Source organism: Falco peregrinus, chromosome 5, assembly GCF_023634155.1.
Source record: "Falco peregrinus isolate bFalPer1 chromosome 5, bFalPer1.pri, whole genome shotgun sequence".
Taxonomy (NCBI): domain Eukaryota; kingdom Metazoa; phylum Chordata; class Aves; order Falconiformes; family Falconidae; genus Falco; species Falco peregrinus.
The window spans coordinates 14,579,969-14,589,388 of NC_073725.1; the positions used below are offsets into that span (position 1 = coordinate 14,579,969).

At 45.6% G+C, this 9,420-nt stretch overlaps 1 protein-coding gene across 8 annotated transcripts in view; it reads left to right on the forward strand.

Annotated features, from left to right (window-relative positions):
* Window positions 1–8,159, forward strand: part of POMGNT2 (protein O-linked mannose N-acetylglucosaminyltransferase 2 (beta 1,4-)) — a 32,767-nt gene extending 24,608 nt beyond the window's left edge. For all 8 annotated transcript variants that reach the window (XM_055806440.1, XM_055806444.1, XM_055806442.1 and 5 more), the window contains one exon: window positions 5,831–8,159. In XM_055806440.1, coding sequence (XP_055662415.1) covers window positions 5,923–7,659 — 1,737 coding nt within the window. In that variant the 5' untranslated portion in view covers window positions 5,831–5,922 and the 3' untranslated portion in view covers window positions 7,660–8,159. The remainder of the gene's footprint in view (window positions 1–5,830) is intronic.
* Window positions 8,160–9,420: the final 1,261 nt, after the last annotated feature.

Sequence of the window (9,420 nt, forward strand, 5' to 3'; positions counted from 1 at the left end):
TTACATATACTGCATCCTTAGCTAAGCCTCTTGCATCAAGGATGGGAGAAAGAACAGAAGACATTTTGCAGGGGGAGTGTGAAATGCTGTGTATGCACGCTTTTCTTTTCCTGCTTGTCCTGGAAAGCCAGTCTAGCAAGAGATGGATCCAGGGCTAAAGAGTGGAGTGCTAATGGGGAAAATGTCCTCAAGGAGGGAATATCTGCTCCCACCCCTCCCACTGTCGTGCCATAATAAAAATAAGGGTCAGGGTCCCCTGCCCATTTCCTGCTCATGTGGCTCTGCCCCAGCTCCTTCCCTGTCCTGTGGCAGGAGCAGCCCCACTCCACTTCTAGTTGTGCTGCATTTCTGGGAGCTACAGAGATGATTCTGCTTGGACACTGCTGCCATGACTGGCAGGCTCTGCATGGGGCCAGTCAGCTGGGCCAAACCCAAGCTGGCCTCTGTGTAGAGGCATTTCTCTCTGTGCACAGAGTGGTGATGCTCTCTGGAAATGCCTGTCCTTCGTGCTTTTTTTCCATTTTGTGAGCCTTTTTAGGCTGCTGTAGCTCTGGAAAACTGAGCATTGGCTTGAAAAGTGCTTGGGCAGTTAGTAACAAAAGCTTGTTAAGGCCTGAGTAGACAAACCAGCACTTCGCATTTTGTTAATATCTGCAGAACTAGGTGGTTCCCCTTTAGACATGCTAGTCACCCAGGTGACCCTTGTTCTCCCTAATCAAGCTCTTGCGGTTTTTTTTTCCTTTGGGGGGGTGTGTGTGTGTCTTAGTAGTGTATGTTTGTGTCTTTGTTTATTTGGGTTTTATTGCATGGGTGTTGTAGCTTTTTCTCCCAACTGCTTACCTAGATTGTAATTTTTAAAATGGAGAAAGATGTAAAACATTGTCCATCGTATTAATAGATTTAAAGTAGTGATTCATCCTACCCTAGCTTCACAATTAAAAAAAGAACAACAGAGCTGGTCTCTTAAATGGATCCAAACAGTCCTCTGTGCCAGCTGTCTATTAGTAGAAATTCATCTGTCCCATCCCACCCACTCTGATCTCCATAACTTGTTAACCAGAGATGAAGAACAGTGTCTCCATCTATGCTTCCTGTTGCTTTCCTGCTTCCTGAGGATGTTTTAAACATCCTCATGACCAGCACCTAACATGCAGAAGGCGCTACTGTGTCCAGACTTCCAGGAGAGTACTACAGACCTGCAAGATGCTTGAGGTCTCTGCCAGAAGTGCCAGCTGAACACATTAGATGCATACTTCTGAAGGCTTTACCTGCTCGCTGGTAGTCAGTGCTAGTTAGAGAAGCAGTAGCTAGGCTGAGAGAAGGCAGCTGTGACCCCTTTGCTAAGTGAGCGGGGGTAGAGGAAGAGAATGGGGTAAGCTCTTCACACCTGTGATCTCTTTTGGAAAAAGAGCAAAGATGAGCTGACCAAAAATAGAGTCCCTCCCACAGGCTCTTAGCTTTTGGAGTGGCATCCGTTGAGACTGAGCTGCAAGCCCCAGGACATGCTCTTATTTCCATTGCAAGGTCTTGAGCTACCCCTATGCCAGTGTGTTTGTTGAACTCCTCATCTTTGACCGTGCAGCGCTGCAAGTCAGCTGCCCCAGTGCCCTGTCAGCATTGCTGCCAGGGAAATCTGCTGCTCTGTCTCACTCATATCCTGCTCCTTCTCTGCAGCCTGCTCCTGTCGGGAGTCCTCAGGGGCACCTCCTGTCCCATCCTATGCCATCCCCTTCCAGGGGGCATCGTTGCCCTTTGCTAACTTGGCAGTCAGAAGCTCTGTGCTACTTTTACATGCATGTCTCTTCTGGCTAGGCTCTAGTCTATCAGCTGTTGTGTCTTCTGATGCTGAAGGATGGTGCTTTAGCACTTCAAAGCAGAGAGTGAAAAAATGTCAGTCCATGCGATTTCCTTGGTAACTGGGGCATATTGCTCATGTGGAACAAAGCTGTGGTGATCCCAGTGTCACTGTGAGAAGTGAGAGGGTAGATGAGTGTGGTAGATGTGGGGAGGAAATAATCTGTGGGCAACTGGGGAGGTGGAACAACCTAGATGCTGACCTATATGTAGAAATAAACAGCACAGAAGACTGCTCTTAAGGAAAAGTAGCAGTGAGTCTGGCCTGCCACTTCTGCAGGTGCTTTTCAGTTCTTAAGATGTTTTCCAATGACACTGTCATTGGAGGGAGGGGAGCAGCAGCTCTAGACCCATTTTGTGAGGGAGATTCAGTAATGAAAGTTCCTTTTATTGTGAAGCAGTTCTCTTCAGGTGGAAGACTAAATGTTTTCACCTATTTCAGAGTTACCTGCTGCCTCCTGGGAAAGTTTCCCATCCCAGGACTAGTCCTGTTGACAACACTTAATGATGGATCTTAGCTTTGGGGGACTGAGGAACCAGGGGACATGGTGTGATTGTTTGCCTTTACCCCCTGGCTGCAGGCTCTCCTGGGTATGTAAAAGCAAACAGCAGGATGGTTTGTTACTATTTATGTTCTGTCAGTCCCTGAAGGACCAAAGATTTTAGTTCTCAAAGGTCTGTGTTCACCAAAAGCATCAGATTAAAGAAAAGGTGGATGATAAAATGTGGGAAAATAGGCTAGGAATTAAGATAGTTCCCCGAGTACATGTGAAATTCCCCTTTCAGTTCTGCCTGTGACACCCCTTCCTGTCCACTTACTTGTTCACTTCCATCAAAAGCAGCTTTCAGCCAAGCAGCATGATCCAGGATTTGTAAACTGGCAATGAGGAACAGCAGTGAAGACAGATTCCTTTAGCACTGCTAGCTTTTAACATTCATTCCTGACACCTGGTTAGCTAAAGCACATACTTCAGCTAAGTGCAGGAAAGTGAGAGCTGCACTGAGAGATGGAGGAGGGCCTTGCAGGTAATTTTTATTAAATAGCTGAGTTCATTTGTAGCCATTTAGCAGGTATTGCTGTAGCAGAGTTCAACATGAAAATTGCCAACATCCGAACACTGGCTGCATCCATCAGGCTGCATCTCTGAAGTGCCTCTTAACACCTTTCCCTTGGGGCTGGAGGGGAGAGAAAAAATCAGTCAGGGGTGAAACATCAGAACAGGCTGTTTCTAAGGAGGCCTGTTCAGCTCAAGGGGTTTGTAGTAGTCGGTGAAGCTCTCCACCACTGAGATGCCTGTGAAATGCAGGTGGTATCAGTGGTGTTTTTATGGATTGCTGGCTTCTGATGCCTTTGAAACACCCACACACTCCCCTGCTGTACTGGAATAATAAAGAGGCTTCTCGGCTTTCACCCTCTGCCAAGTTCTTGCAACTTGTATTGGCTCCATTGAACTTGTAGGTGCTTTGTTCTTCTGACCTGCAGTAGCTAACTTGCACAATGCCCACAGACTGGCCTTCATTTGAAATGCGAGCTTGTGGCAGAGGACCTGACTGTTTAGGCTCAGTCCTTTCCTTGGTGCTGTTGCCAAAGTCATTAAAAGCTGTGCTCACAAGATGAGAAGTCTGTAGTGGAGAGGTTCTGTGGAGAGTTGGATGATATCGTTAGTTATCTTACAAAGATAGTGAAGAAGTAAAATGAAGCTTTGAAAGTCTGGTACCAACAAAATAACTTAAGATCTGTCCCCATCAAAAAATTATTTTCCTGAAAGCTGGTTTGGTTGCATTAGCAGAGCCTAACCAACTGATGGACTGCTGGCCCCAGTAGGTTTCTATTAAAGGCTGTCCATGGAACAGCCATGGTTGAGACCTGCAAAGCCATGAGGAGCGGCAGTCATCCCCTGTTATAGGGAAGGAGGGATTGAGAGGTGATGTGACAGGCATCATTCATCTGTGCAGGGGATCTGTGGCAGCTGGGACAAGACCAGGTTTAGATTGCTGTGGTGGAAACAAAGGCTGAGTGTTAGGAAAGAGTTTATCACTGTCCTTCATGCTTTTATTGCTAGGGACTGGCTGAAGAGATGAATGACTATTAAGAATGAGATAGATAAACATCTTTTGGGAGTGGTCTAGGGAGGGCTGATCCTGCCCTGGTAATTAGATGACCACTCTGTGTCTCTTCCCATTTCTTTTTCCATGGTTGAAATCAAAACACCTTTTTAATTTACTGCTTGCTTTTAAGGAGTTGCTAAGTGAGGCAGTTTTTCAGACCACTTGCCAAAGGAGGTGGACTTCATTTGTGTTTCATCTGAGTACTAGACCTGCTCTAAAATTGAAATGAATTTGTTGCTCAGATCCCCAGAGACCACCTCTTGAATCTGTGTGGCTTACAGCTAGCACTTCTTTGGTATTCAGTCTCCCGTGTACATTCAGTTCTTCCTAAGACAGGGTTCCCACAGGCTGTTGGGATTTCACAAGCTGTAGGGATCCCTTTAACTTCATTGAATTCTGTGAATGATACTCTGTTCAATTCCAAGATGGCAGGATCAAGCTTTTAGGCTGCAATATCTCTTTTCAAAAGAACTCCCTTGGTGGTAGAAGAGGTGTTCACATTGGTCCTAAATATGCCGTGCTGTCTTCCTCCCCTCTGCCATGTAAGAACAAGTGTCTCTGAGTTAAAATACTAAGGACTGCTGCTTGGGATGTCAGAGCATGTGCTTGGGACATTGCTGTTTTTCCCCTCCCTGCAAACATGCATCAAGGAAAGTTTAAATTGCTGCCTTTAAAAACTGCAGCTAGGAACAGTCTAATCAGGTATATACCAATCAGAAATTCCCCTTCCTAAAGTTCCCCATGAGTCATGGCTACAATTATTTACAGCCTGACTAGGAGTGAAGCTTGATGCATAATGAAAATTGGTGCCCATAAATACTGTAGGTGAATCAATATCTCAATCTAAGTTCACAGTTGAAAATATAATCAATACTCTGATATAAACCAGTAGTATTTCTACATAGCAAGAAAACAGTGGTAGGATCTCTCCCATGACAGAAACAGGGAGGCCTTGGAGCAGCACAGAAAAGATTCATAGGTTGGGGTGGGAAAACACCAACTCTAGAAGCATTTCAAGTATATTACCTTCCCATTTGTATAAGAGTTGGCTGTGCTGGTGCAAGTCAAGACTCTCACAAAATGAAGGTTTGATTACTTTAATGACACATCAATTCCTCGTATAAAGAGCAAAGCTCTTCTCTCTCCCATGCCAATATTTCTTTTGGAGTACGATGGCAGCTGCTAGCGTTAGATCCCAGATTGCAGCCAAAGAAACAACTGAGTGACTTGGGAGTCTCCCACAGGGCAATCCATAAACCTGCAAGTCCTTCTCCCACCCCCACAGTAAAATGGAATTGAATGTTATGTTCATTGTCTCACATTTCATACTAGAACGGCGTATATTGGAATAGCAAAATCTATATTTGGCAATACCCCTTGTACTATTATTATCCGCACAGTGAAGATGGGAGGCAGAGTTGGGTACTCACAGCCATGCAAAAGGCCTATTGCAGATTGAGAGAAGGAGCTAGGTCTGCCAAGCCCTGCACAAGTGGCCCAGTGATTGCAGGGCATTCTTTCCTCTCACTGTTGGAGTGGTCTGCAAAAAGCATGGTGAGCCAAAGTCCCAGGGAACACACCATTTTTTCTGACAAGTCTTCACAGAGCTCATCCTCAAACTCTTTTACTTTTTCTTCTCCAAAAGGGTAGAATGAAAATGAGAGGGGAAGCTTTACTGTAGAGCAGCTTTTTTTTTTTTTTAACAATTTTGGGTAGTGCTTTGGTGCTCTTCTTTTCCCTCATTCCCTAGAAGGAGGGGAAAAATTACTGAAGAAAGCCTAAATTCTCTTGAATAGTCCGTAAAGTGTGATTTATGTTGGAGCTGTAAACCTGATGTTTAAATGGGTCCTTGTTTTATTTTCCGCAGGTCTTTGCCCTCACCATGTCAAGGAGCGTTAATGATGTGTTCCCTCTCCACTGCATTCCCCACCTGTCATATTGCTAGGGTCTAACTACAGAATGAACATAGCAGCTGTGTTTAATGCCCTGCTCGTGTCTGTCCTTGCTGCTGTGCTGTGGAAATACATCAAACTGCGAGAGCATGTCTTCATGGTCGAGGAGGAGTTGGTCCTCACACGTCAGTCTCAGGAACTCTCTCAGGCTCAGATCGACTACCATGCAGCTCTCCAGGCACTGGTGGAGGACGGTACCAGGATGGTGTGCACTGGCAGGATGCACACCGACCGCATCTGCCGCTTTGAGTCCCTCTGCTACTCTACTGAGGCTGAAGAGTTCATCTACTTTCACAGCAACTCCTCGGTCATGCTGCCCAACCTGGGGTCCCGGAGATTCCAGCCGGCCCTGCTCGACCTCTCCTCCGTGGAAGATCACAACACTCAGTACTTCAACTTTGTGGAGCTTCCAGCTGCTGCGCTGAAATTTATGCCAAAGCCAGTCTTTGTGCCTGATGTGGCGCTGATTGCTAACAGGTTCAACCCAGACAACCTGATGCATGTCTTTCATGACGACCTCCTCCCCATTTATTACACCATGCAGCAGTTCTCTGATTTAGATCTGGAGGCACGGCTCTTCTTCATGGAAGGGTGGAGTGAAGGTGTTCACTTTGACCTCTACAAGTTACTGAGTAACAAGCAGCCGCTCCTCAGGGAGCAGCTTAAAACCCTGGGCAGGCTCCTCTGCTTTACCAAATCATACGTGGGACTGTCTAAAATCACCACCTGGTACCAGTACGGATTTGTTCAGCCACAAGGGCCGAAGGCTAACATCCTGGTTTCTGGTAACGAGATCAGGCAGTTCACCAAATTCATGATGTACAAGCTGAACATCAGCTTGGAGGAAAGCTCCAGTGAGGAGTACATCGTAGTGTTCAGTCGAACAATCAACAGACTTATCCTAAATGAGGCAGAACTAATCCTGGCTCTTGCTCAGGAGTTTCAGATGAAAACCATTACTGTCTCTCTAGAGGAGCATTCATTTTCTGACATCGTCCGGTTGATCAGCAATGCGTCCATGCTGGTCAGCATGCATGGGGCCCAATTAGTCATGTCTCTCTTCTTGCCAAGAGGTGCCACAGTGGTGGAGCTCTTCCCTTATGCTATCAACCCTGAACACTATACCCCTTACAAAACCCTGGCAACCCTTCCTGGCATGGACCTGCAGTACATTGCCTGGCAGAACACTGACAGGGAAGACACCGTTACCTACCCAGACAGACCCTGGGATCAGGGTGGGATTGCTCACCTGGACAAAGCTGAGCAAGAGCGCATTATTAAGAGCACAGAGGTGCCACGGCACCTCTGCTGCCGCAACCCTGAGTGGCTGTTCCGTGCCTACCAGGACACAAAGGTGAACATCCCTTCACTCATCCATGTGATCAGGCAGACTGTGAAATCTAAGCCTGGACCCAAGAAGCAGAAGTGGCCTGGTAGCCTCTACCCTGGCAAAGTGAGGGATGCCAAGTGTCAAGCCTCTGTCCAGGGCACAAGCGAAGCTAAACTTGTCGTGTCCTGGCAGATTCCCTGGAACCTGAAGTATCTCAAGGTCAGAGAAGTGAAATATGAAGTGTGGATACAAGAGCAAGGGGAAAACACTTACATGCCTTATATATTGTCCCATCAGAATCATACCTTCTCAGAAAACATTAAGCCCTTCACGATATACCTGGTGTGGATACGCTGCATCTTCAACAAAAATCTCCTGGGACCTTTTGCAGATGTGCTCTTGTGTAGTACATAACCTGTTGCACTACCTGTACAGTTCTAACCTGCTCTCCACTCTATCTGTGGTTTAAAACTTCTTGTCTTGTAGTTTGTAGAGGGCCGAAGAGGACTAGACTGTACCAATGCCTAAGTGTCCATTTTATTGCACTCCATGTGTGTTCTTTAAATGGTATTTATTTCCAGTGAGTGGTAAAAAAAAAACCCAACAAAAACAACACAAAAAAAACCAAGAAACCTCTGTGTTCTTCAGAGTAACTTCCAGAAATTAAATTACATGCTGAATACATGTAATTGAAAACAGAATGGAAGTGAATTGTGTGTACCTTGGTCGTGATTTAAATTTGTTTCTGTTGTGTGGTGAGTATTTAAGCACAGCATTAAACTGCAGTTAATTCCATGGCTAGGTGGGCAATTCTCATCAGCTTTTCCTTGTAAGTTATTTTTTTCAGAAACTTTGACTGTAACTTTGAGTTCAAGTTTTGGTACGAGAGCCTTCATTAAACTGCTGTAAACCTCCTTGATTTTTTTTCTCCTTGATCTTTTTTTTTTTTGCTTTTTATTTGTCATAATCGTTATTGTGATAGATTTATCTATTGCTGTCATAAAATGTGTATATGGGTAGCTTTATATTTTTCATATTTTGGCTGAAGAGAATGAGACTACAGTGTCAGCTTCATGTTTAAAATCAGATTTTACTGCACCCCAATAGCAAAAGGCTGAAGTAGCAGATAGGAGATAAAGGGGTTGGAGCGGATAAAATAATTTACTGTGTTTTAAGATGTTTTCATTTTGTGAGTTAGGTCGGTGGGAAAGGAAGGGGGTGGTTCAGAAGGGGTGAAGGAGGAGACATTGCACTTACAGCAAGCTACTCGAGAGAATCCTTTTTTGTGTGTGTTTGATGAGAATGATCTGTTGATAATAGCTTTCTAACAGGTGCATGCTTTGCTAAGTAGTAGGGAGGTGGTCACAAAGGGAAGCTTTCTGGGCACGGCTTTTCTTGGATGTTGGTGGGAGGAAGCGGAGTCAGGCAGGGGACATGTAGGTGGCTGCCATGGCATTGGGCTGGGCAGAGTGCGTGGCAGGGGTGGGGCTGATGATACTCACACCTCTGTTGCTCCGGTGAGGGGAGTAGTTTATTCTGGACTTGCACTCATTTTCCCCGAGATCAGAATCTGACTTCACTGCTGGGGTAACACACTGACTACTTAGGACCTGATCCTGCACAGTTCTCCTTTAGGTGGAGACCCTAAATTATATGCTGTCTTTGAAAAACAGCTCTGTACAGCCCTTTGGGAAGAGAGGAGAAAAGGGGCAGGAGCGTGAGACGTTTCCATGATGGATGTTAGCATCCTCCATAGTTTATAACCAGTGTTAAAGCATTAGGAAAAGTGCTTGCTTCTCCTCTCCCTTCCTGGTCCCCACCATCCTCCTGAGGTCTGGATGGATATTTGAACAGCTGGATAAATGGCTTGCTTTCTGAGTGATGGGCTGATAGATGAGCATCTCAAGGCAGGATTATAATACAATTTCAGAGGGGTGGGGTGAGAAAAACACTGCTGTACAAATCAGACGAGAAACGGGAGGGTTGAAAAATGAGTGAAGCATCACAGTACAGCATTGGACCTTCAGGCAAGTGCTACTTCTGTATATTCATTTTCATTATGTTTCTCTCTGTTCCCAAACATGAATATGATTTAAAGGGCAGGGGGAACCAGAACAGGAATCCCAGCGCAGAGTCTGTGTTTGCTTTTGCGTTGTAGCCTTGCTAACTAATAAT